General features: G+C 38.7%; 3 protein-coding genes across 3 annotated transcripts; 1 reads left to right on the top strand and 2 right to left on the bottom strand.

Annotated features, from left to right (window-relative positions):
* Positions 1-3,408: 3,408 nt before the first annotated feature.
* LOC103928517 (receptor protein kinase-like protein At4g34220) lies at positions 3,409-7,316 on the bottom strand. Its single transcript, XM_009337564.3, has 3 exons — positions 5,866-7,316; positions 4,650-5,108; positions 3,409-4,253 (listed from the first exon to the last, which is right to left on the bottom strand). Exons 1-3 carry the CDS (start codon positions 7,037-7,039, stop codon positions 3,571-3,573), a joined length of 2,316 nt encoding a protein of 771 aa, XP_009335839.2. The 5' UTR covers positions 7,040-7,316; the 3' UTR covers positions 3,409-3,570.
* An 11,862-nt stretch (positions 7,317-19,178) lies between these two features.
* LOC103928516 (protein TIC 21, chloroplastic) lies at positions 19,179-21,264 on the top strand. Its single transcript, XM_009337562.2, has 4 exons — positions 19,179-19,492; positions 19,703-19,960; positions 20,538-20,738; positions 20,973-21,264. Exons 1-4 carry the CDS (start codon positions 19,211-19,213, stop codon positions 21,084-21,086), a joined length of 855 nt encoding a protein of 284 aa, XP_009335837.2. The 5' UTR covers positions 19,179-19,210; the 3' UTR covers positions 21,087-21,264.
* A 513-nt stretch (positions 21,265-21,777) lies between these two features.
* Positions 21,778-25,943, bottom strand: LOC103928529 (reticulon-like protein B11). Its single transcript, XM_048576292.1, has 6 exons — positions 25,782-25,943; positions 25,312-25,492; positions 24,870-25,011; positions 24,681-24,750; positions 24,408-24,577; positions 21,778-22,116 (listed from the first exon to the last, which is right to left on the bottom strand). The coding sequence occupies exons 1-5, from the start codon at positions 25,840-25,842 to the stop codon at positions 24,408-24,410; spliced, it is 624 nt and encodes a 207-aa protein (XP_048432249.1). The 5' UTR covers positions 25,843-25,943; the 3' UTR covers positions 21,778-22,116.
* Between the last annotated feature and the right edge of the window lie 1,566 nt (positions 25,944-27,509).

A 27,509-nucleotide genomic window follows, 5' to 3' on the forward strand; every position in this document is an offset into this window, starting at 1 on the left:
GCTCAAGCACCGCCATTGGTCCCTCCGCTTTTTCTCATTAGTAATGGCATATATGGCAAACAAGCGCCAATGACATTTTTTATTTTCATCCCATAGTCTTACTTCAATCACAAAGTCTTCAGACTTCACCAAAATCACCTGTGAGTCGTCTCTCTAAAACATGCATAGCCCGCCACCAATTCCTCTTGGTTCCACTGCGTGCATATGCTCTATTCCCAATCTCCTTTTGAGATACCCATAACGGCTGCTTTTGTTCTTTGTTTCTAGCAGGATCACTATGTCAGGGGTGTGGAACTGATTCTGCTCTAGCAAATTATCAACTGTCAGGTCACCCCTAATACCCTGACAGTTCCTTGCGATTAGCTTCATGGGGACTTGGGAAACCCCTCACGGCTGGTCTCCTTCGCCTCTAAAAATAAGCTCTTCCTTGGCCGGTTGCTTTTAGGTTCCACACATTGAATTGGCAAAGTATATTCCACCTCTTGATACGATCGTTTTTTCCCTTTGTGCTCATTCATCACAACCTCGATAATAGGTGCCAATTCGAACGGATCATCATCCATAGCCTTGTCTCCCTCTACCTCTGCCACTCCACTCTCCTATCTATACCATCTACAACAAATGGCACAAGGTTTAAATCAAATCTTTGGCCAGTTTCTGAAGACACATTAGCCATATTCGCCCTTTTTTCCTGCTCAGGAATTTCATAAAGAACAACATGCTCAGCTCCAACAGCAACCATGCCCCTCGGTCCAATTAACCCTACGTCAAATGCCATTTCTCTAACCCTTCTAGCATCTTCCACTTCCAATCGTTGTCAGCGGATTTTGTCAACAAGCTTAGTGTCCCTATACCCACTTTTGCTCAAAGACCAACGAGGCTTACTCGGCGAGGTAGTAGTGTCGATGACTTCATCTTCCACCTTAGCTATACATTCGCTCCTGCTCTCAGATCTGCAACCCCCATACTGTGTGTGGCTCCCCATACCTGAAGCCGTTGATGAGCGACTAGATCGTCTTCCCCCGTCCAATTTGTCACTCCACTCATTCTTCCATCACTCCGAGCTCATTGGCCTCCCATTTGACCTAGGGATACCTTGCTCCGTGAACCAGCTCCCAAAGGGTTGCCTCGCAGGTTCGTCACTGCATCAAATCCTCAATACGCAATTGTGTCTTCCATATCCCTGGAGCTCTCATTATCTCCCTTTCCATTGACTTGGAGATCTTTGCAAACTCTTGTTGGATGTCTTAACAGCCCACAAATTAGGCAGTATTTCGATAACGATTCATACTTAAAGTCAACCCAGACCTTGCCATCATCAGGGAAGTTCACAAACGTCCTTCCCATGAGGGGTTCTCGGACATTGAATCTGATTTTCACTCAGAGAAATTTGCCAATACAGTCACGGCTTACCGACTTGTCCACCATTCAAACAGTGCCCATCAAACCTCCGATGGATTTGGCAACCGCCTAAGTCATGTTGAGCACCAGAACGTTGTGCAGTTGGACCCAAAAAAACCCAAGGAGAATGGTGCCATCTGTTCAGCCCATTTTCTATTCGATCCGCCACCAGCACAAAATCATTTTTGAAGGTCCAAGGCTGGTCCGCATCTACCACCCTTTGCAGATCGCATCATCCTGCAAAACGTGCCAGGAACCTACGCTCTACAATGTCCTTGATAGAGACCCCTTATTGTCCCTGCCAGAGCAACATAAAGCAGTCGATGAACACTTCTCCATTCACATCCTTAGAAGTGAGCACTTCTGCAATCATGGTGTACTGGAACCCCAATAAAGCGCCTTCGACATCCTTCCTCTCGATGCTGATACCCCCGCGCTCTTTCTCGGACAGTCTTAGGTTAGAACCAAATCGTGAACCCAAATCCTCCATTCTTTCCTTTAGTTATCCATCGCCATGGCAGAACAGAAAACCCGCTTCAATCGAGAGTCCACTCGCCCCCTTGCAACCTCCCACAAATTCCCCTATCACAGTAGCACTAGATCTGCTCCCAGATCCCTTTTTCCCAGCGAGAAACCCAAGGCGATCCCCTAGCCCCAGCCGATCCAAAACTTCACAGCAAAACGGCAGGCCCACACATTGATAAGCACCAAACGCCTACCCTCACAGCCGATCCAAACTACTCATGAGCACCGAGCAGAGAGCACCGAGAAAACCCCCTTTTCAAGGACCACGGTGGTGTACCAGGACCGACAAATCTCATACGGCCAAAGAGGGAGCCAGACCACACGTGACCGATAGAGCATCACTACCCCCTCCTTTCGAGGAACTTGCGAATGACTAGGAAATAATTATTATTTGGAATTTGTAATTAAACAGAATGTGTAGTGACAATAGAGACTCAAACGGATGAGGATCTTCTTCGGATCCTCTTTGTGAAGATTCTAAGGATCTTCACATCCTAGCCATTTATTGTATATCGTGCAATTAGTTTTTTCTAGGTACTATTTGTGTTTAATTTTATATTTAAAAATCAAAATGATTTCTAGCCGCATGATGTATGATGAATGGTTAAGATGTGAGAATCTCTAGATTCTCCACAATTTAGATCCGGATGGAATCCAAATCCACTGAAAACAACTTGGTTAGTTTAAGAAAACATGATGAGGATGGTCCTCTTTGTGAGGATCCTCACATCATATCCGTTTAACATACATCGTCTGATCAGTTTTAGTTAAATACTATTTGTGTTTAATTTTAAATAAAAAAATTAAAATAAAATTTTATTTTGACTATGTAATCTCATCTTTATCTCCATATACATTTGCATAAGGGTAATGCGAAATACTAAATTTCTAAATCAATTTTATTCTTCTTAACGTTGTCCTTTGCATATTATCCCATCCAATCATTTGCCATATCCTTATCACATGATAAACCCACTCCGGTCAGACGCCATATCCAATCCACACGCTCGCATGCAAATATCCCAGATGAATTGTACCGCTTCCATAGCAGAGATACAGTTTGCGTTCCATTTATCTCATCTCGCATAAGAAAAAGTCAAGGTAATTTAATATATTATTAAGAGATAATATTATGATTAAAAAGTCTTAATATTATCCCTCAATAATAACTAAAAATTATTTTAACAGTTTTCCTATTTAACAGTTTAAAATCCTACTCACTCAACCGTTTTGATTACAACACAAACCAACATTTCAATGGAAATCTAACACTTATCAGCACATAAACACAAGCTACGCTGTTACAATTATGCGAACTTGTAGCTTCTTGACTAACCTAATTGTGATTTTTTTTAAACAAACGATATTATCTACATTAAGAAGTAGAGAGTAGGCCAAGCCTCACAATGTCCAGTAATAATGTGATTCAAATTTACTTTTGACGAGAATTAGATCTAAAATCTTTTACTTACAAATGAAGAATAATACTATTAAACCGTAATACTAAATAACATAAATTATTAAACTATATGAACATTTCTTATGGCTTTTATGCAACGTTCAACTCAACAAAATAAAAATAAAATAAAAGCAAATGCATGCTTTAACATAAACAAAGCCACTTTTGTGGGACCTCAACATACATCAGTTTGAAGAAGTGGAACTACTTTTGTCTAGGATTTGGAAGGCTTCTTTCATGGTTGGTCTTTTTTGTGGGCTAAAACTAGCACAACTAAACCCTAATTTCAAACAAGCCAGCAAGGCATCTTCCCTGCCCTCCACCTCAGCCCTAATCACCACGTCAACCATTATTAAAATTCGAATTTTCTCCTCCGTCAGGGAACCCGGTGTCCATTGGGCAACCAATTCTCGTTCCGAAGGTATCCTTCCCGTGAGAAGCTCAAGCAAGACTATACCAAAAGAATACACATCCCACTTGGGGTTTGGCTTCAAGTTCTTTAGGGACTCCGGTGCTTGATACGGCGAAGATGCGCTCCCCGCTCCCGCGGATGGCAGTGCGGCGGGGCTGCCACCAATTGGGAGCACATCATGCGTACCTTCGCGAGTGGCCGTGGATTTTAGGCTTCCAAAGTACCCCCGGGCTGAACCACTAGCTTTTTGACCAATCGTGTTACCTAACACCAGCTTATCAAGGCCAAAATCGCTAATTATGGGTTCCATATCAGAATTTAAAAGAATGTTGCTAGGTTTGATATTTTTATGCACATGTTTCTTCTCATGGATGTACGCCAGCCCCCTCGCAACTCCTCTTGCTATCTTCATCCGAGTTTCGAGAGGTAGATGACACGGCGACGACCCTGCTCTTCCTACAAAACAATTCAAACATGTCAGAGATCTACCACACTAGTACAAGAAATTCATGAGGATAAGGAACACACTAATTAACCAAAAGTTCCGCACCGAAAACATAGAACAATTGTACTATTGACTACAAATACGAAAGACATTTCAATGTGAATGTAACACGCGAGTAATTGCCGCTCTAGTTTTACTATTTTCGGGGAAGATGCCAGACTAGTAGACGCAGAGGAGTAGGGCTTGTCAATGTCAAGTACCAATGTGGACACGGATTCTGTGGGCTCTACTGTTTCAACTTTTTCTAGCAGGAAAATGATTTTCCAATTTTCCATGGTTCACATGCAGTTATTAAGCACACATAATTTAACTAACATACGCCAAAAAGGAGAGGAAAGAGAGCTTACTGGTGTTGGTGGTGGCAAGGCTGCCATTGGAGACATAGTCATAGATAACAAGCTTCTCATCGTCTCCCCAGTAAAACCCACGAACCCTAACCAGATTCGGATGCCTCACCTTTGCAATGGCCCGCACTTGGCTCTCGAAATCCCTCATCTTCAAAACCCTACACTCTCCTATCCTCCTCACAGCAAGCTCAGTCTTGTCCTCCAGCACTGCCTTGTACACAATGCTTGGGCCACTGGCTCCCAATATATAAGCTGATGCTTTCAGCAGTGTCTCGAGCTCAAGCTCCGGTTGGTCGCCACCTTCTACCGTCACCAAGACGCTGCTTTTCTGAGCCTCCCCGTTCGGATTGTGCAGACCCCCTACTGGTCCATTTTTGTCATCATGGTCACTGTCTGAGCTCGTTGCCTCTGATTTCTCTTCCCCTTTTATTGTTATGCAGGACCATGCTGCGGATTTTGCTGCATTGTGTCAAAGGTATTAATTATCGGTGTCCACAGAAATATCGAGAGTATGAAAATACAGAACTACACACGATATTTGATTTGGAGAAAAATTATATTTTGTGTGACTATCTAAATATCGTATATTTCGATGTGAACAAAAATGTGCAAAAAATTGATATCAAGAGAATAATATAAAGGGTATGATATCCACATTTTCTATTTTATTTCTCATATACTTTTTTTTTCAGCCGTCGAATCAGATGAATTGAAGAAAATCAACGGATAGAAATTATCAAAGAATGTGTAAAAAGTAAAATGGAATGTGTGGATAGCATCTCTCTAATATAAAAACTTTGAATGAAATATATGCACTAAATCGGATCTAGCTAATATCGTAAACATTGATGTGATGGGAAGGAACGTGATTTTTGCAGTGCTTTTTCTACTCATGTTTTTGTTTTCCTAGGCTTAACTTTCATAAATGAAAGGAGAATTACGCTTGACGAAAATAGACAAGATATCAATATTGAGAGAAATAATAAAATGTACTAAATTAAATTGTAATCTAATATCAATTCCAAAACATTTTTTTTGATTAAGAATAAATTTTATTAGATTAAAGATTAGACTAATCACCGATAAGATTTAAACTCACGTTATCATATAAAGGTACAACACATTGACTAATGCGGTAAAGTGCCACTTGCAATCAATTCCAAAACTTAATGCGGTAAAGTGCCACTTTCAATCAATTCCAAAACTTAGTGCATACCTTTTGGATCTGGGTCTTGTTTTGTGACAACTCTTGAGTTGAGACTTTTTCTCTTCCTGACGTGGTAGACATAGAGAATGACCAATCCAAGTACAGCTATTCCGGCCAAGTCCCCGACCACAATGCCGGCGATCGTGCCGGGTTTCAGCCCGGTCTGCGATTGATTCCGAGTCCCATTTGCTCCCCCAGAAGTGTTCGTTTCTGGACCATTATCAAATGTTCTGGGAATGGCAGCAATCGCCGGAGAAGAAGAACTGGTACTAGTTGCCATATTCGGCGGTGTGGACAGAGTAGAAGGAATGGGGCAGAGGGTCTTCAATGGCTTCCCACAAAGCTCACTGTTTCCTGCAAACTGCTCTGTTTTCTGACTGAGTAGAGCCGGCGAGTCGGGAATCGGTCCGGTCAAATTGTTGAAGGAGAGATCAATGTTGGAGTTCTCCGAAACCCTTTTCACGAAACCAACAGGAATTTTTCCAGAGATTTTGTTGTAGGAGAGGTTCAAGTAGCGCAGGTTTTCGCCGCCGAAGTCGAGAGGCAGAGTCCCGTTGAGGAGGTTGGAGGAGAGATCTAAAACCTCAACGGAATTAAACCCAGGTGGGAGATTTCCGGTAAAGTAATTACTCCTCAGAGAAATTACGGTGAGGTTTTGCAAAGAGGTGAGATTTTCTGGGATGTCTCCGGCCAAGTCATTGCCGGAGACGTTGAGAAACTGGAGGCTTTTGAGGCCCGAGACGAGCTCATCCGGCAGGTCGCCAGAGATGAAATTGTTGGAGAGGGAGAGGACCTTAAGCTCTGAGGCATTGAAGAGGGTGACAGGCAGAGACCCATTGAAGAAATTCTTGGAAAGATCGAGTCTCTGGATGTGTTGGAGTGAACCCAGCTCGGGTGAGATTGAACCCACCAGGTGGCTGTTGGGGAGGACTAAGCTGGTGACTCTGAACATGTCTGGGGTACCTGGGTTTCCCAGCTGGGTGCACGTGACGCCAATCCAGGAACATGGGGTTTCGTCTTCGTAGTTCCAGTTGTCGAGGACTGAGAGCGGGTCGCTGATGATTGAGTACTTGAAGGAAAGCAGTAGAATCCCATCTGAGTTGAGAGCAAATGCTGAGGGAAGAAGAAGAAGAAGAAGAAGAGGAAGAGGAAGAAAAATGGAAGCAACCCTCCACCAGATCATGATTGTTTCTTGAGCTGGGTGAAGATGAGCATGCTGGGTTTAATGGTTTATGGAGGTAGAGAAAGGGGAGAGAGAGAGAGAGAGAGATGGTGGCCAACCGCAGGTTGTTGTTTTGGTCAACAAATCTAAAAGGGATCAAGGAAACTGAGAAGTTTGGGGTTTAGAGAAAAAGAGAAAAGATGGTTTTGATTCTGTTCTTCTTTCTTTCTGCCAACCCTGAGGGAGAGTTTAGTAGGAGAGGAAAGCTGAGAGGGAATCTTGTTTCATGTAGGGCGAAGACAAGCAAGTGACATGGAGCCCATAATATATTTTACAAATGAGTTAGGGCTCATTTGGATGTACTTTAAAATGGTTGAAGTTTTTAGAGAAAATGTTTTTGGGTACCAAATGCAAGTGCTTTATGCAAGAAGCACCAATTATATGCTTCTTACCAGAAGTACGTTAAGTGTTTTTTTCAGGATTTGCTTGCATTTTTACAAAAGATTGGTTCCAAAAAACATTTTCACCAAAAGTGCTTTCAGTTATTTTAAAAGCATATCCGAACGAGCTCTTAAATTCTACCATCCTGTTTGGGTATTCACATGGAAATTTGATCTAACTGAACTGCCTTTGCACTTTTAACCTTCACGGATTGTCCAGTAGTTGGGAACAAAAACTAGGTCTGTATTTCATACAACACGTTTTGGGTTCGATTCCTGACACTGGTGAATCACACAATGATGGCCAAGGAAGGCTAAAATGCATATGCGAGTCCTCCCGAGCCCTGAAAGGGTGGACTGCCATGGTGAAACTGTCAGCTGGTCCCTTTTTTGAAAAAAAAAAAAAAAAAAGAAAAGAAAATGGAAAAAAAAAACGGGAATGACTTGTATAAAATGAGAATGTCAAAGGGGAAAGGGATCCTCTCCGGATCCCTTCCACCAAATCCACCAAGTCAAGGGATCTGGACCTTTGAAATTTGATCAAATGGCTAAAGTTATTATAACTTTTAAATGGGCACCTTGTTTTTAACCGTTGAATCAAATTTCATGGGTCCGGCTCCCTTGACTTAGTGAATTTGGTGGAAGGGATCCGGAGATGATACATTTCCTGTTAAAGGGGACAATACTCCAAATTAAGCAAACAATTTTCTTTGGAGAATATAAACCACGTAGTAGTATCGTGTTTTTTTTTTAACAAACGATATTATCCACACTAAGAGGAAGGGGCGGGCTTAGTCTCACAATGGACTACCAATAATATGATTCAAATTCTTCTTTGGCGATAATCAAACCTAAGACCTTTCACTTACAAGTGAAGAGGACTACTACTAGAACGTAGTACCAAGTGACAGTAGTATCGTGTTATTGGCAAGGTTCTAAAAGACACTAGGCGCTTGTCGGGCGGTAGGCTAGAGCCTAGCGCCTAAGCGTCTAGGCGGATTTAAGTAAATTTATTATATGTTGTGTAAATAAGTGTTTGTTTATACTTAAAATATATATAATTTCATCATAAACTACAAAATAGAATGACGTATATATTATGAAGTATTGAAACATGATGAAAACATGAGAAACAAGGATATAATGTGTGTTCATGTAAGTATGCAACAAGTCTCTTATAATTTATTGAAAAATATAAAATCCAAAATAAAAGTTATCTATTTTCTGTCTAAGTGAGTTGTGACCTAGACGAGTGTTTAGGCGGGTGCCTTGGCAGGTCTAGACACCTTTTATTAACTTTCAAACACCTAGGCATTAATCGGGGCGATAGCCAGCCGCTTAGCAATTAGGCAGGAATTTTTAGAATAGTGGTTATTGATAAGAGTTGCATCATAGCGTCGTTTAATAAATTATAACTACCCGCTCCTTTACTCCTTTTCATATTCTTGTTTAATTATATCCATTGTTCCGTTTAATTATTTTAATCTTATTCGGATTTCAATTATTTTCTCTTTCATAACCCTTTCTTGTTTGTCTGGTGCCCTGAATAAAAGCTTGTTGCACAATTTATGCGTAGTACATAACTTTTATGGTTATGTTAAGATAGTCCATGAGGACTGCAGGGCACAAGTTTAATATGGCAGATGACATATCAATGAATTATAAATTGTACAATTGAGGTCCACTGTAAAGCGGGAGAAAATCTGTTGTATTATCAGGAGCATATACTGATGAGTTTTATCAAGTCACGGAAGAGATAAACAAACACAACAAACGTGCATAAAACAGCGTGTGACGTTCAATACTGTCAAAAGATGAGAGTTGGTCTACTTGCCCTTGAGCCACTGCAACAAACCCTTGTTCTAACATCAAATGTAGCATCCCAATCCCAATAGCTAATCCTCAACTCCCAAATTCTTCACTTTTTGACTAATCTGCTCCTCATTCTTCCCTTTTAATAATACTGTCACCTGATTGTTCCCCATTATTCTAATCATACTGTTATTGGAAAAAGGGTGGCTTTTGGAGTCCAGCTCTGCTGTGCCCACTTTTTCTCTGCCCAGCCTGTTACTTGAAGCATTTGTTCACACATGTCTCTCATTTAGCCCACACTCTAGCATGATGGATTCGAAAAACCGAAAAACAAAAAAATCGACCCAAACACCGAACCAAAATAATAAAAAAATCGAACCGAATTGAAAATATCGAGAACCGAAACCTTTTGGTTTAGTTTCTATTTCAATGGTTTGGAAACCAAACCAAACCGAACCAAACTAAATATATACTTGATGTTCTTCAAAATCCAAATAGAATGAAAGACAATTAAAAAAAAAAAACAATTTTCATGTATGAAAAAACCAAACCAAACGGAAATCAAACCGAAAAAAAATTGAACTGAATAAAACAGTAACTTCAGTTTAATTTTCGATTTTGATAAAAAAACCAAACCGATTAGAATTGGACCCACTCCTAAATAGTGTTACCTTTTATTTTAATTAATTTGTAAATTTTTATTATAGTTAACACGGTTAGATTGTGGGTTAAATGAGGGACAAATGTCAACAAAAGCCACAAGTAACAGGCTGGGCAGAGAAAAAGTAGGCGTAGCAGATCTGGACTCTAGGTTTTGGGTACTTCGGGTGAATTGCTCTGGTCTGTTGCCTTGTTGGGTCATATCATATGACCTCCAACTTATGCTCTGCTCATATGCTTTTTTGATGTGCCTATACTAAATAAATTATGGGAAATTCTTAAAATTCCTTTAGCAGGGAAATATAAAAATAAAAAGGCACAAGCGACTTAGTGCTACAATTTAAAAGTATTAATCTTTATTTATAAGTAAAAGGTTTTATGTTTGATTTCCATCAAAGACAAATTTAAGTTGATTTCCACCAAAGATAAATTTAAACCATATTATTGCTAACAGATTGTGAGGCGAAGCCCACTCCCTCCTCCTTGGTGTAGATAATATTATTTGTTCAAAAAAAAAAATGAAAAGGCACAAGGGAGACTCAATGTAATAGAATTAGAGCATCCAATCCAAAATTAATTTTGACAGTTAGTAGAATATATGCTTAACATGATGCACAAAGTTCAATGTCGGATTGCAATACGAACGAACCAGAAAAAAAAAGTAAATATAATTCTCCAGAAGCAATACACGATTTTTCATATCAAACGGCCAAATCTAAGCCAGTTAAGGCTATCTCGTGAAAAATACGAGTTGCTAACAAGTTGAACATACAAATGTGCGAGCTATGTCTTGCTTTTTTCATGAACCTTAGTCAAATTCAATATAGTTTTAATTGTTTCGAGCCGATCTATGGACCTAGTCTTTTTTTAATTTTTTAAGAAAAAAACAATGGGCAAGCCAAGGATGCACCCTGCAGACCCACCAAGGAGCATTGAGACCTTTCTTAACACAAAACGGCTGTTGAAGCGATTTAAGGAGCGCACTCTATCAACATAACGAAAAAATAAATACTCTCATAACTGTAAAAGCACTTCCCAGATTTAGAAGCACTAAACGCATTAAAGCTTTTGTCCCAAAAAAAAAACGCATTAGAGCCAACTCAAACCCAAACATCGAGCGAGGACAACGAGCACCTTTCCCACTAGACCACAAAGTGTTTGATGGTAATACGAAATTCTTGATAGGGTTGTGAGATCAGTGTTCTAAAAATCGGCCTAAGTAGTGAAGACTTGCCCCGATTTAGGGTAAATCGTTTCAAAAAATCAATCTGGAGCTAGGTGGGCTAGGCGGTCCTAGGCGGATTTGATTTGATTTTTTTTTTTAATTAGTTGTGTGCTTTTTTATTTTTTTAGTTTCATGGTGTTATACTTATGGAAATGGTGTACCTAATTCACAAAGGATGTATTAACTACAAGTTCATCTAATTGTGAAATAAATTGGAGAACTTTTGAGGGGATACATACAAAAAAATAAAAATAAAAACTAGACATAGCAACGTTAAATAATTTAGTCTATGTCCAATCCAATGCAAGGATCATTGTAACGCCCTGCCCCTGAAATATTTATTTTCGGAAAATAATTCTGATGATAGGCCCAAATCATAATTCTTGTTTAACTCACTAACATTAATCACTATTCTTTATGTAAATTTCTTTATTCCACATATGATCTATAACCATATTTCTCTTTTAAATCATACAGTTACATTTACAATTAATTACCATTTTCTTCTCTTAAATCAAATTACCAACTAAAAATTAATTCTCGATTGTTTAAGGCTGCATCTAACCCTATTAGACTGCTTACGTATCCTTGAGAAGGATCAAGCCTTCCGTAGTTCACATGTCAATTCCAAACCAATTTCTGAAAATGTACAATTAATCCAAAAATCACACATTCATATTAATAATTGAAACATGTTAATTAGATACCCAAAACATAATTGGATTAATGAAATTTGCATAAAAACACATTCTTAACTCACTGGCCAGGCGCCGCCGTGGGTGGCAGTCGATCGCCTCAAATCGCTGGAAAATTTTACTATTTCTAAAATTTCTCAAATTTTACAGAAATATAGATCAAGTCAAGCAGAACAACTTTTATACCTGGGCCAAAGTCCAACTCGGCCAAAAAACACCTCAAATCTCCCTCGATCCGCCGGAACCCTAGAAATGGGTCCATTTCAAATTGATCATTCTGGTGTTCCATCGCCCCAAAACATGTTTGCGGTTTGTTCCTGGGACCAAAATGAGTTGAATGATGGTGGTACTCGACAACCACCCTTGCAGATTTTGCCGATTTCCGCCACACCCCGAATGACACCCTTCAGGGGAGTTTACCTAAATTCAAAGCCAATTTCTACCATTTTTTGTTGTAAATGAGAGAGGGAAGGTCGGGGACCTATTTTCACATGATAATTTGGAGTAAACCGTTTGGATTTGGTTGGAAAATGCAACGGAAACCATGGTTTCCGTCGGTCGGGTCACGAAAAGGGGAAACGGGTCGAGAGACCCTGTTGGCTACCTCTCTTTCTCTCTCCTTTCCCTCCTTTCTTGCTCTCCCCATTGGTCACCCCTCCTTTTCCTCCCCTCTTCCCCTTTCATCTCTCTTCTCCCCCCCCCCTTTTTTTCTCTTCCCGTGGCCTAATTCCACCCAAAACAGAATCTAGAGCCCTCTAGATTCATGACAAAACGACAAATTTGCCCTTACTTTCGTTCGTTTTTATTTTATTCATTATATTCCGTTTCATGAATGGTTCTCTTCTACACGCTCGTGGAATTGTCCTCTACCCAAATATGTCAAGAAATATGACAAAATATATGAGGATAAAATACGTTCTCGTATAATTACGTTAAACCAAATAGGGGCATTTTCGTCCTTTTCCACTTATCAATAAATTTTACAACATAATTTATAATAATTTCCGGAACAAACTATAAAAGTTCTCAATTAAATTTTCCATACCCATAAATCGATTTATTTTTCGATTTTCTCCACATATTTATATATTTGAAATTTTCAGGGTATTACAATCATGAACAAGAAGAATTTAGTTTATCATCCAAGAATACTCCTCATTATGATTATATGCTTACTTTTTTAAATATTGAACTTGTTGGATGGATGCACTTTGTGTATTCTTGTACTTCTATTTTTGCATTTTATCATTTTATTATTATCCATACAAGTATAGTTTTTTTTTTAAAAGTGTAAATAGGCATTTATTTACAAGATATATAATAAATTTACATAAATCCGTCTAGGCCGCCTAGGTGCTTGCCTAGCAGCTTAGGCGCTAAACCCCCTGCCTGTCGCCTAACTACCGTCTAGCGTTTTTTAAAACTTGTGTGAGATGATAGACTTTCTAAGCTTTTTCTAGCCCTAAACTTGTAGTACTCACCGGACGACTCAGAAGCAGTTGTCCTGCATATAACATTGACGTCAATACATCATATGTGCTGTACAAAAATCACTTGGACTACTGGAAATTGATTGACCAAACTCAAAAGAAAAGTAGACAAGAATAGAAGGCTATTGCAAATACTCTTAGGTGGGGACACCAACTTTTATGTTTTTTAGTATAACGAAATATTTTATATTAAAGGAATGGGAAGTTCGGCCTAAGCTACACTATGAACACTTAATTTGGTATCGAATTCGCCATTCACGAGAATCGAACCTAAGACCTCTCACTTATAAATGAAGAGGAATACCACCAAATCGTAGTACTGAGTAACGATTTGGTAGTCTTTTAAATCTGGTTGTTAGCCATTTCTGTTCTTGTCTATTTATCATACCAACAAGTGTGGAAATATAACTTTTAAGACCTTGCAAAATTAAGAAAGAAAGGTGACTCCTTGAGTACTTATAAGATTAAGTCATCCATTCTCGGCATTAGTTTGAGATTGTTGTGATTTAAAAAAAAAAAAAAAAACATATAATTGTATAATTTCTGATGTTTAAGGTGTGATAAATTAAAAAAAATAACAGATTATTTTGAAAGTTTTGGCGATTGACAGCAGAAGCTGGCCATCAAGCTAATTTACCTAGTTCAGCTTAATCCAGTTTCATGTTTGGTATTAATCTTACCACAACCCCATGATCATGTGCCTTCGAGTAGAATTATTTGTAGTAAGAAAAAAGTTGAGATCCTTAATCCCACACCCGATCTTTTCACTTGTATTATACATGTAAGGACATATATATAATTTTGTGCAAGAAACTAGTATATTTTCTGCACAGAGGCGACTTTGGAATAAACATGAAGTTAGGTGAGACCAAAATACATAAAGTCAAATATTTTTGTAAGATCTTGCAAATGACATGATTGGACATCCTTACTCCAATCGTGTAGCCACCCACAAGGCTAAGGTGGGTTGTAGCCCAGGGAGGTTTTTTGTCAGAGTAGTGCTATCTATGCACTTATTTTTACTTCTCACACACCCCTCTCAATTTTCGGTTGTTCGAATCGAATGAGTTGGAGATGATCACTGACAGAAAATGTGACATCCCGTCCCGGAAATATCGAAACGCACGTGTGAATTTACGACTTTGCCCCTAGTTCGTTTTTTTGTCACGTTGTGGACTGTTTTGTGTGGTGTGGCATGTGTTGGGCCACACACACACACACACACACACTCTGAGACACTGTCACCCTTTCTTTCCCTCTGTCTCTTCCCTGTCTCTCTCTCTCTCTCCCCCGAGCTCCATTCCTCCTTCTTCCCTCTGAAAACGTACGGACAAACCCACAAACCACCAAATCCTCACAGATCGTAGAAACCAACTACACCATTGAACTCGTGAGGTCAAGGTGAGCACAGCCATACCCTTTACAGTTGAGAAATCCTTTGTTTTCACGTCGTTTAGAAAATGGCCGATTTGAGTACTATTCATGCAAAGGTTATTCATTGAGTTTTTGGGATTTCTAAGCTCGTAGGCAGCTTGGTGGTGTCACGAGGAGTCTCGGAGCACTTCGTTGGACGATTTTGGACGTCGGGATCACCGTGGTCGAAATTGGCCGAGTTTTGGATTGTGAGACAGGTATGATCACGTAATTTTTAGGCTTTAAAAGTGGTCTAACGTGATTCTACTAGTCTAGGGCTTTAATTTGGTTCAAGAATCATGATAAATGGTTGAAAAACGAGTGAGAAAACACGGTTTTAAGTTTCCCCAGTTTTCCGATGGCCGGAGTCCGGCGAGGGTTGATCGGAGAAGACAGGGGAATATTCCGTTAGGTTTAACGGAATATTCCTAACGGACGTTAACGGCGTCAGTCAGGGTTAACGGAATATTCCGTCAGTTCCAGGGAATATTCCTGACGGCGTCACTTGACGCCGTCAGCGTGCATGGCAAGTGGCCGCGCGTGGGGGCGCGTGGGTCCGTGTCTGTGTTGGCGCGTGGGGGCGCGTGCGGGGTCCAAAAATTATTTTAAAAATATGGTTGTGATCGTGAGGTTGTGTAGATCACGTTGGTATATTCATTTGTCCATTTTGAGCAATGTATGAGAAGTTATTTTGAACGGACGGTTATGTACTTTAAAGTTAACGTTTTTTTAGTTAATTCGCATATAGGTGACACGTATCCCGAGGACGAGCGTGCACATTCGAGGCAGGGGGGCTACGACCCTTCTACATACCAGTGAGTGGGCTTTTGTTTTCCGTATATACCTATATACATGTTATTTCCCAGAAATTAGTATAAATGCTTCGTTTTACGCCATTATTTTTATACGATTGATGGTTATGCATGATTAGTGGCATATACGTTTAAGTACATACCCATTTATGATTTCATTATATATGTTGGTGCTGTGGAGGCGTAGGTAAGTAGCCAGGTAAGCATTATTCAACGATTGCATTAAATAACGATTAGAGATGCTTAGAGAGCTCATAACCTGCACCCCCAGTGTTAGTGCTCCCGCCCAGAGTAGGGCACAGTCCTTCACGTGTTGTTCACCTCCCGCACCACACGCTCAGCTTGAATCCAAGTTAGGTGCACAGTCCTGTAGTACAGACCACTATAGGTGGTTCCGACTCGTAGGTGACCTGCGATTATTCGCACAGCCTTCACGTGATCGTAGCACTAGAGCGTTTATATGTATTACACCCAGGCCTGTCGTACAGACCACTATAAGTGGTTCCGACTCGTGGGCAGGTTTAGTGATTGAGTTGTGATTTGAGCTCTAGATTCAGCCGTACAGGTCACTTAGGGGACTCCGGCTGCCAGATTATTATAATATTGATGTGATATACATACCTGAGCACTTGCATGTTATTACGAGGCTTTGAGCATGTTGGCATACCCTTGAGCATACTTGGCATATTTATACCTACGTACATATGTTTATTTTCTGGGAAGTATACAGGTTTTACGGCGAGGGGTTAGAATGTATTTTACTAAATGGTTTTCAAAGAGCTTTGTTTTTGCCCACTCACGCTTTTGTTTTTGCGCCCCTCCAGGTTCTAGTAGCTTAGCGGGTTTGGTGGTTTTCCCGGAGGACGTCCCGGCATTCTGACAGATCCTCACCTACGTAGGGTCACCTTCGGGTGTACTTTTGTTGTATTGTTTCTTTTGGACTGCTGTAGGCCTTAGGCTCTGAATTCAGTGTCTTAATTACGCTAGCACGTATTCTATCACCCTATATTTGCTAGTTTTTAAATTATTCGCACTTTTATATTACTGTTTTTAGCTTCCGCACTGTGCACATGGCTACGTCACTTCCACGTGACGGCCAGCATGCCCTGATCTCGGTTGGGGTGTGTCAGAAAATTAATAAGATTGTGTTGGAATTAAAAATGGGTTTGTAAATAGAACTATTCTTTTGTAAAATCATGTTTATAGCTTACTCAATTTCAATAGAGATTATTATTTAATGTATATTTTATAGAGGATAGGGAATAAATAATACATTTTATGCTAAAAATTATAAATTTGTTCTATCTCCAGTCCCTTTTTATCATATTCTTTAAAGAAAAAGGCCATTTACCCTATGCAATTTAGCCTCTGTGCTTCTTACTCAAGAAAAGAAAAATAATTTCTTTAAATCCACAATTAAATCCTTATCTCCGCAATTCCTTAATTTCCGTTGCGATTTGCCAATAAATGTCACCCTTGGTAGTTTCTTAATCTCTATATTTACTTATTCTTGATTTAATTAGTAGGTTAATTATTTATATGGTCCATGAATTTATCGGTTAGGGTTATGATTTTGAGAATAGTTTATATTATATTGTTGTTCTTTTATATTGATTATTATATAAGTTTATATAAGCAAAATATAAACATATGATTTTATAGTACTATTTTCAATTAGCCCACCCAAGGAAAAAATTCTAACTCCGCCCTTGCCTTATTCAAGGTTTTGTCTCCTTCTCAAGATATGATTGCTGAGCTAAACTTGTTCTTTGGTAGATTAGATTTCAAGATTATCATAGATTTCAAAAAAATTACATATAGAACTAAGTTCTACTCAGAAAAGCTGCATAGAGAATGTATATGTGTTTTATAAGCCATTCAATCCCTTTCAACCATGCGCATAAGTATTAACCACTACAGTTCTGGGTGTGTGGGGACTAGAGAGGTTAATTAAACATGTTAATTAGAACATAGGATTTGGAGGGCACCATATTTCTTTACAGGAGAAGACAAGTGATTAGGTGTGGTTGCTTTGATTAATGGAGTCCGCCCCCTCATTATTTATGTTGAGCAAAATATAATCTCAAAAATCCAAAAGACGATATGTGGATTTTTCCTCAAGAAAAACAAAAATGTCCTCACTAAATAGGCAGAGCTCTCAAATACTCCCACGTGCAGCTCAGCATCCTTAGAGGTCCAAGCAACTAACTGAGACTGCTCATAGCTCCCCTGCTCGTGGCATGGAAAAGTCAAAGCATTAATGGTAGGATTAATTACTAAATCCTATCTTTAATACATTCTCAATAGAAGATCAACTCCATCAAGTAAGGAATCCCTATCACAATCAATTATGGATGCTTCCATTATCATCCCAAGATATTATCTCCTATTAATATCTTGGGAATATTCTTTACTCATTCATCCAACGGATGACACACCTTGGCCAATAGGATGTCGCCATGTGTAGGCAAAACCTTAATCCTAATTCGTTAAGACCAAAGACGACAAATTTTTGCTAACACAATTTATGCTGTGGATAATAACGTCTCACTAAACCAATTCTTAATCAACTATGCAATACAAAATATAGAAAGTTGAGATCATAAAATAAATAAAAGATTGCAAGAAATTAAAAGTAATGAAATTGGTGAGAAATTAAATGAAAGAGAATAATCAAAACAAACGTTTTAGAAAATCAAAGGTGAAAAACACTAGGGTTTAGCCATGACCATTAACAATACTACGTAGTTCTACCAATTACTTACGAGTTAACATGTGCAAACTTTGAAGGTTAGATTTTCCTAACGCATATTCTACTTGCAACATGCAAATTTTGACGTGACCATATTCCTATGTCTTTATCTCACTCCTTGTCCTCGTAGATATAGTACCAATACGTCATTGCTAGAAAGCCATGCCCAACCAGGCTTCTTAAATCTTAATATTATGCTCATGTTTCCTAGTTCACAACATACATAGTTGAAAACGATCATTACAAATCTAACGTTATTTTTTAGCAACAGGGACGTTTTTGCCTTCATGTCTTATGACCAGTTTTCATGTAGTGAAGTTTGTTAGAACACAAAACCAAGTCACCTTTTGCAGAAAACTTTGTTTTAACTCAAATTTCTTCGACTTCGATTCTATCTATATTTGATAAGATCGATTGCTTTAGGGTGGAAAATCACCATATGAAGCTTTCTCAAATTGGTTAACCAAGCTCTAAATGATATTATTTAACCCAAATAAACATAGCACATCTTCAACTCCTCTTGAACTAATTTTCTTGTTGCCATACCAATCAAACTGCCCGAACCAAACCAATCAGTGGTCTAGGGTCTAATGTGAACTAGATTAGCCACCTACGGAATTCAAACTCATGCTTCAAATGTGTTATTTGAGGTCCTAACCGATCCAATCCAGGCAGTATCCAACCAGCTCTATCTAGTCTTGGTTGATGACCCAAAATTCGACCCGGTTCCATATTTATCACCTTTTGGGCTTATGACCGAAATTTCATAGGATGTCAAATGTTTAGGGGCCCAAAAACATGCCCTCATCAGCTCCCCAAACTCAGTACGACAGCAAAAATACAGTTCCCACACTCTCCCTCCCCCTCTCTCTCCTTCTGCTGACCGTTTTATTATGCAAACTCTACTATCGCCGGTGACACGCGCCGCCTACTTCACGGCGGCGCCACCTACAGCTGTCACGACTCGGCCCTTAGTGTATCACGTTCCTCTTCGATCAATCTCCGACCGCCACGTGCCCAGCCTCACTCTCTCTTCTTCGTTTTCTTCTTCGTATGCTGCTCCCACCCACAGAGGACCAAAGCTCTCCATCAGCACCATCAGGGCATCTTCCCCTCCAAATTCTCAGAACTTCACCTCCCCAAACGACGAAACTGAAAAGGCCAAGCTCCTTCAGGTTCTCCTTCTTCTACTTTGCCTAATTTATTCTATTTTCTGTTTGGTTTACGAGAAAATGTGGGAAAATGTAAGACCATGAAGTGAAATTACTGATATTTTTACTGAATTGACCCAATTTCGAAACGATAGATTTTTCAATTTCAAAATTTGCATTGCATTGTTGATTTGATTGAAAAGTGAAGTGCTTTAGGTGGTTTGTGGTGTGTAGGTGGCCAAAAGGTTAGAGAGCACAGCAAGGTATTTCAAGAGGTTGGGCAGTTTAGGGTTTTGGGGGCAGCTGGTCAGCACTGTTGTGGCGGCCGTGATTCTTTCGTTTTCGGTTGTTATAACCGGCAAGGTTTCGTCACCACCTACTTTTTATGCCACTGCCGGTGGGATTGTGGCGGGATTCATCTCTGTGTTTTGGTCATTTGGGTACATTCGCCTCTCGGATAAGCTTCGAAGAACTGCAAGTGACCCTGCAAAGGTATTGTGGAATTGTCAATTTTGGGAAAGCTATTTGTGTTTGTGATTGAATTGTATGTGCTTTGTGAAATTTGTTACATAAAGGCGGTAATACTGTTTTCGGACAAATGCTAAGTTGCATGGACTTTGTGCATGATGTGAATTGTGAAGTTCCATCATCCGTGGCATGCTGATAATGATATGTTCATCCGATGCCCATTATCCCGAATGAACTGAAATATCAGTTGCCACCTTGAATAGGCTGAAAGTATAAAATCTATTGATTTACTCTTCGATAACAGAATAAGATAACAATGGAGTTGTCCGTCTGTCACTGTCACCCAAATAAATTGTACTTACATTTGCACTTCAATGAACTTGAATCCTTGTAACTATAATTGCCTGTGAGCGCTTCATCTGCTTTCATTGTTCTTTATTTTCGTCCATCATTATCATCCCGTTATTGGGTTTCTTGTTGAAATTGGCTCAAATTCTACCCACATTTGAAAGATGTTTTCATAACCGATAACTATCTGACTTTGTTCTCCAATGGCACCTTTTACCTATTACATCTGTGTTTCACTGTTTATAATATACAGGCTCCTCCACGCGCTGATGTTATAAAAAGCTTAAAGAATGGCATTGTTCTGAACATTTTGGGTATGGGTGCTGCTGTTCTTGGCATGCAAGCAACGGTAGGACTGTTGGTTGCTAAGGCTCTTACTTCCTCTGCAAATCCATATCAGGGTCTCACTCCAGGTTACAGTCCTGTTCTTGCCTTGGATGTATTCTTGGTGCAGGTAGATTCATATATCTTACTTTACTTTTCGTTCTGTTCTGAAACATTAGGTTAGATAATACCCGTAGTCTTGCAGAGTGTACTTTCAGGTTCCTTGTTCTAACGGGTCATCAGTATGCCTCAAACTCTGTAGAGTATAGTTACCTTTTAGTTTTTGGGCATGATTTCGAACAAGGAATTTGCAATTGGGAGAAGGCTGACATTTCTGTTCATTTGTTTGGCGTTTTCGTTGCAGGCATCGGCAAACACTATCCTTTCTCACTTCCTGGGACTTCTCTTCTCCCTAGAGCTGTTGCGCTCAGTAACGTTGCCACCTTCTGAAGGCATTCCCATTCCCAGATTTGCATAAATACTGCCCTACCTTTTTCCAAAGCATTGAAGCCGTGATTCTTTTTTAAGTGTTTTTGCTTCTTTACGATGTTATAAGACAAATGCGTTTCTGTATTACATTCGTAGGCTTTGCTGCCTCTTTCCAATTGTATTATACTTGGAACTTCTAACACAAAAATGAGATTTGCTCTATCCAATACGGTATGGAATGTTGGGCGATCAAGCATCACCATGATCAAAAAATGAGTATAGCAGATATGAGAATACTTCGTTAGATGTGTAGAGACACGAGCAATGACTAGATTAAGAACAAGGATATTAGATGTAAAGTAGGAGGGGTGGGCGTAATTGAAGATGAGAAAATCGATTAAAATGGTTTGGACATGTAAAACAAAGATCTATAGATACTTTAGTTAGAAAATGCGATTGTGAGACATAAAGTTAGGACAAAATGGGTAGAAAAAAAAAAACTAGAAAGACTTCAAAAAAGACTTTCAAGAAAAAATAGAGTATTTGGAACTAACCGAAAACTTGCACAAAACAAGTGTAATGACGTTCTAAGATTCGTACAGCCAACCTCATTTAGTGGGATAAGACTTTGTTGCTGTAAGTAGCACCCAGCAAAAAATAATGCACGAAAAGTTTCTAGGCTAACAAACTGACAGAATTAAGAGGAAAATTACAACATACAACGATGAAACATAGAAGGATGGCAAACCAAAACACTCTATATTTCATTAGAAGGATTAAGTTTCTCTCTTTCATCCCATGGAGATGAACACAAAGTTTTAACCACCAAGATCCAATGATCCAATAACTATTCACCAAAAACCTAACAAGATTATACAATCCAAAGCCAAAAACAATGTAACGCTGAAACTCAAATGCAGACACTAACGGGATCCACCCAAGTCTTGTCAATGATGCTGTTTCACTGTCAATATGTATAGCCGCAGCATGCCAATAAAAAGATAACCGAAGTACACTACTTCGTACGTTGAAAGCCTTGTATAAGGTTGTTATCACACTTTCCGGAGCTCCATAATACCCTGCACCATACGTAGATGTGTTTTAGAGAAAATCAGCAGCAACTAAATCAACAGAATCAACAAAAAAATGAAACCAGTGTACACAGAGAGACGGTGCAAGAAATCAAATGAGTAGTCCATTCAAAGAAAAACAACAAAAAAAAGACACTTCAGAGGGCCAATGTCATATGAAATTAGACAAATTGGCGAATTTCATATATCCTGGTGTACATTATGAATAATGGTTTAACGCAATATGTAAGAAATTATATTCAAGAAGATTTAAATGAAACTGATTTTGTTGCCCCCAAATACCTTAAAGGCAATATCATATGAATACTTTGAGAGACAAAATAGCAAGCAAAGTACATCAAAATTGAACTCGAAGACGCCAAAACTTGTTCAATTTTATGTATCCACTGAGAATTATCAAAGAAAAGTCATTGTTAAATCAATACAATCTGTAAGAACATCGTATTCTCTTGAACAACAGCGTTCATACTTCAAAATGAGTTTCGCTTTACTCATCAAAGTGAAAACAGAAAACAGTTAATAGTCCGGAAAATTACTACAGTACACTAAACTAATCCAAGTGAGTTTTCTTCTTCAGAGCCAGAATGACAATGACAGGTAGGCGTTTGAAGAGAAGTGTTGGAATCTAAAGGTCTTCTCCTAAGCCAAGATAGAGTATATGGAGTGCAAGTTCAGTGCAAACGGAGGCTCAAATGAGTTAAGGGTGAGGATTTGAGATCAGGAAGTACCAAAGAGCGACCGCTTTCGCTACCTACGATCTATCTTGCAAAAGAACAGAGAGTTGGATGGAGACCTCAACCATAGAATACAAGCTGGATGGATTAAGTGGAAGAGGGCATCAGGCGTGTTGTGTGACTGCCGTATGCCACTAAAGCTCAAGGGAAGATTTGACAGGACAACAATAAGGCTGGCAATGCTTTATGGCACGGAATGTTGGGCGGTGAAGTATCAACACATACATAAAATGGGTGTAGCAAAGATGAGAATGCTCCATTCAATGTGTGGGCACATAAGAAAGGATAAGATTAGAAATGAGGATATCTGGTAAAGTAGGAGTAGCCGAAATTGAAGGAAAGATCAAATAAAATCGATTACATTGGTTTGGACATGTGAAACGAAGGCCTACTGACGCTTCGATTAGAAGACGCGATTGTGGGATAGAGGTCCAGGGCCGAAGGGGTAGAGGAAGACTTTGGAAGAGACTCTAAGAAAAGACTCCGAGTAGTTGGATCTAATGGAAGACATGACATAGAACCGAGCACAATGGCGTTCTACTATTCATATAACCAACCCCACTTAGTGGGAAAAGGCTTTGTTGTTGTTGTTGTTGTACGAAAGCTGAATATTAGATTGACTGAAATGGAAATACTGTTTATTTTTCACTGGAAGAAAGGGCTAATTTTAGTGGGAGTTACCAGGTTAAATGTCAGGTGCAAATGAATTTATTAATTGCGATGTTTACATCGCAATCCTTGCATCTTTTCCCTTCTTTTTTGTTTTTTTATTACATTTATTTATTCCTTTAAGGAATTTAATTGCACCAGGGTTGGTGTAAACACTGCCCTTTTGTCTTACAGACTTTCATAACACAAAAAAATTGCAGTAAAGACAGGACAGTTTCTCGAAACAGACACAGAACATAGGAAGGATTTCAATCTTTTCCTTTGTCTGTGAAAAGAAGCTGTTGAGATTGCTCAATCATCCCATCATAATCCGTAAGACACCACAGACCCATACCCAGAAATCAGTTATACCTACTTGTGCCAACCATTCTAAAGATGGTCCTCCATTCCTCTCTAGCCATTCAAAGTTCTGGCCTTCCTTTTCTGTTTCCCCAGATTTGGAAGTTTGGGAGTAACATCCGGAAAGTGAAAGGTAGCACACCACTATATGACTCTGTTTCATTACTAGTATGTTTCGCTTAAAAATTCCTACCAAATACCATAAATTAAAACTGGGTTTGCAAAATTACAGCTTCATTCTCAGTACAAATAATGAACATCGTAAAGCATAATGATGCAAGAGATTTCACACACTTGAATAGTTCACAAGATGCTTTACCTTAAAACACTGATCACATGCTTCAACATGTCCATCATAAAAAAACAAAACCTAGCAAATTTTTCAAACCAACATCGTACATAGATTCAGCATAACAAAAATAGCCTGAATTAATTCCCCTAATGCCTTGATACGCAAACTGCCAACAATGGGGAAGAAGAAATAATATGAATAGATATATAGAAGAGTGTCTCGGGAGAGAAAGAGATCACACTTACCTACTGTAGCTTCTTCTCCTTGTTTGAACCCAAAGGAATTTTCTTTAGGATGCTATCATCAATTTTCCTGTACTGTGTTTGTATTACTCTGTTTGCTACATGCAGCTTATCATCAATGTGGTCCTGATACTTATCATACAACACGGGCACTGAAAGACTTAGAAGAACCCCTGGATAATAGTTAAAGAAATGTCCGTAAATAAATGTTGTAAATCTTTCAAGCATGCACCTAAACTAAACATATAAAGATACAATGTGCAGTAAAGAGCTTACCAATGTAGAAAAGCGTTAGGAAGTTGAAGAAACTTCCAACATAAGAAGCTAGCCACAAGCAGAAAGCAACCTAGAGAAGCAAACCAAAATTTCCAATCAGTAAAATTCATAATGTTCTATTCTATGTAATCCATAAAAACCACCTCCTTGAAACCATAAACCTAGGGGGAAAAATAAACTACGCCTAACCTGAAGAAAGAGCTTCCAATTTCTCCCAATAGCAATGTCTCGTGCAATAGACAGTACACGATTAATCCCAGCATGCAGTGCATCAGCAGCCTTCACAACATTGGCCTCAGAGATTTCCATATCAGGGAGAGGAGGCAAAGGTCTGAAAGACAGCAACCCCGTTTTTCATTAAAATCGCCTCAAACTAAAATCAATCCTCAGAACAGTATAAATCACCACCCATCGTTCCCAAAAAAAATTAATTCAACTGATCTTGCGTTCTTGGTTACTTTCTCCATGACGTATTCAGGAAAAACTAGTTCAATAATCCAAAATAACATACTCCTAATAAATACACGTTTGATCTAAGCTAAATGAACCCGGAAATTCTCAGTGCGATAACAAGATCAATAGAAAGTACACAAGAAACGCAGCGAAAAATGGCCAAAAATTAGAGGGTTACCTGTTGAGAAGAGAAGCAGATTTGGCCCAGAGGAAAAGGATGACCACAAGAAGCAGTAGAACATTGGCCACAAATGACAAGAGATTGTAACCAGCTCGCTCAAACAGCAACCACGACGCCGTCGTAGAGGTCAGCAGTAAAACTCCTCCACTCCATTTCTTCCACAGCAGCACATCGGCAACTACCAAAAACCCCAAAATTAACAATATTAATCACAAGTTAAATCAACCCACAACGTCAATTAGGTTGTATTAAGATCAAGAACAATGTAATGATTATTCCATAATCCAAATCTACGGAATGTTTAAACAAGATTATGGTTAGTCATCGCCAATGGAAGTAGAATCAATTCATACCAAATCGGAATCGCGAATATAATTCTATGGATTTACAAATCAACAGCATCCGTGCAATTATGTGTGTGCATACACACACACGGGGATATGTGTAGAGAGAGAAAGAGAGAGTACCAGGGCCACCTCCGAGAGTTTGGTGAACGGAAATGCGACGAGGAGGCATAGATTCTCCCATGGAGATTTAGGGTTTCAGAGAGGAGAGAGATGGAAGGAGAGAGGTACTTGATAGGGAGGGAGATGGAAATTACAAAAATGAATGGAAATGGTTTTAAGAAGAAGAAGAAGAAATGGCAATGACTTCATTTACTTTTTTTGTTTTTTGTTTTTAAATAAAAAGGAACCTGGCTTTTGATACGGTAGTTTACCATTTCAAGGGCCCGAAAGATTGCATTATAGCATTTTTTTGATTATCGTGCAGTTTATCTTTGATAAGAATCAAACTTAAAACATGTTGTGTGAAATACAAATTTGGAATCCATTCCTAATTTAAGACAAAAGCCCAAAATTGCTAATTTGGGTGTTTTATTACCTGCCCTCCCATAAAAAAATAGAACTTTAATGAAAAACTCCTAGTAATGTTCACTTTAACGAAAAACCATATTTTTACATTAAAAAATCAATCATGGTACTATTCACTTTACTCTTTATTTTTTCCGTATCGTTAAAACTCAAGGTTTTCAAATATTTTTCATTAGTTTTCGCTAAAAATAATACACTTCAATTTAATTGTCCTTTACAAATTAAATCTTAAGTAAATAAATATCCTCCTCCTAACCAATTTTGTTGAGGGCAACGTGTGTTCTAACTCTCAACACTAATATCACCTACGTATCGTAAAAAATGGTATTCTAAATACGCTTGATTGGTTTAAAGTACGTTATAGATCATGTTAGTTGGTCGAAACAGTATACTTTTTTCTTTGTATTTAAGTATGATCTCTTATATTTGTAATTATTTGATTATAGTAGTTTGAAATATTATTTTGTTAATATATATATATATATATATATATTTAAAATACAAATTCTTAACGGTTTTAGCTCTGAGGATTTTGGCTAAAAGATAGAATGAAGGTATACGGGCAGAATGACGAATAAAGAAAGGTGAATGAACTAGTGAAGAATGAAGGAGAATATATGAAACAAAAACTTGAGAAACAACGATTTGAAATTGTTATGTAGTTTTAGTTTTTTGTTTCATTCACCATATCATATGCATTTCTTGCGCATCTCTTTGGCTATCATTCCGACGCCATTTTTTATACCCTACGATCCCATAATTTATTGCTCATTTCCCCATATATTTAACTACAAAAATAAAAATTAAAAACGAAATGATTAAGGACTTTATAAAAAAATTAGTTGAGGATAGAACCTTGTGGTTTATGTTTCCTTCCTAGATCTATCGCCTTGTAGTGCATTAGTTGAAACTTGAAACTTCACTGGGTTACGTTGATGTTGATCAGCCGCCAAATTTAACACGAATGATGCAATTGCAAGCAAGCAAACAAATGCTACATGCCATTCTAGAAGAGAATAGAGCACTTGACCAAGATGTAGACCCGGTGTTTTAAATATCAGTATCAGTGAAAATATTGATATGCAAATTTGTAGAAATATCAACGGATATATCAAATATTGATATCGATATCGGTTGTTTTCAGTAGAATGATGGATATTGAAATGAAACCTTAGGGATTATCAAACATTGGTTTGGACGAAATATAAGAGTTTCTCCGATATTTAACAGATGTGTCAGAGATATCAACGATATATGTCGATTTTAGCCTAAACTAAGAGTTTCTCCGATATAAGATGAAGTTTTAGACTTCATCCTCAATTT

The sequence above is a fragment of a genome, unplaced genomic scaffold (genome assembly GCF_019419815.1).
Source record: "Pyrus x bretschneideri cultivar Hongxiangsu unplaced genomic scaffold, Pyrus_bretschneideri_v1 Contig89, whole genome shotgun sequence".
NCBI lineage: Eukaryota > Viridiplantae > Streptophyta > Magnoliopsida > Rosales > Rosaceae > Pyrus > Pyrus x bretschneideri.

Coding starts and splice junctions, on each gene's coding strand:
- LOC103928517 (XM_009337564.3), bottom strand. CDS start 7,039: ATGATCTGGTGGAGGGTTGCTTCCATTTTTCTTCCTCTTCCTCTTCTT. Junction 5,109..5,865: donor ACAAGACCCAGATCCAAAAG/GTATGCACTAAG, acceptor GACACAATGCAG/CAAAATCCGCAGCATGGTCC. Junction 4,254..4,649: donor CCTTGCCACCACCAACACCA/GTAAGCTCTCTT, acceptor ATTGTTTTGTAG/GAAGAGCAGGGTCGTCGCCG.
- LOC103928516 (XM_009337562.2), top strand. CDS start 19,211: ATGCAAACTCTACTATCGCCGGTGACACGCGCCGCCTACTTCACGGCG. Junction 19,493..19,702: donor AAAAGGCCAAGCTCCTTCAG/GTTCTCCTTCTT, acceptor TGTGGTGTGTAG/GTGGCCAAAAGGTTAGAGAG. Junction 19,961..20,537: donor CTGCAAGTGACCCTGCAAAG/GTATTGTGGAAT, acceptor TATAATATACAG/GCTCCTCCACGCGCTGATGT.
- LOC103928529 (XM_048576292.1), bottom strand. CDS start 25,842: ATGGGAGAATCTATGCCTCCTCGTCGCATTTCCGTTCACCAAACTCTC. Junction 25,493..25,781: donor AACTCTCGGAGGTGGCCCTG/GTACTCTCTCTT, acceptor GGTTTTTGGTAG/TTGCCGATGTGCTGCTGTGG. Junction 25,012..25,311: donor TCTGCTTCTCTTCTCAACAG/GTAACCCTCTAA, acceptor GCTGTCTTTCAG/ACCTTTGCCTCCTCTCCCTG.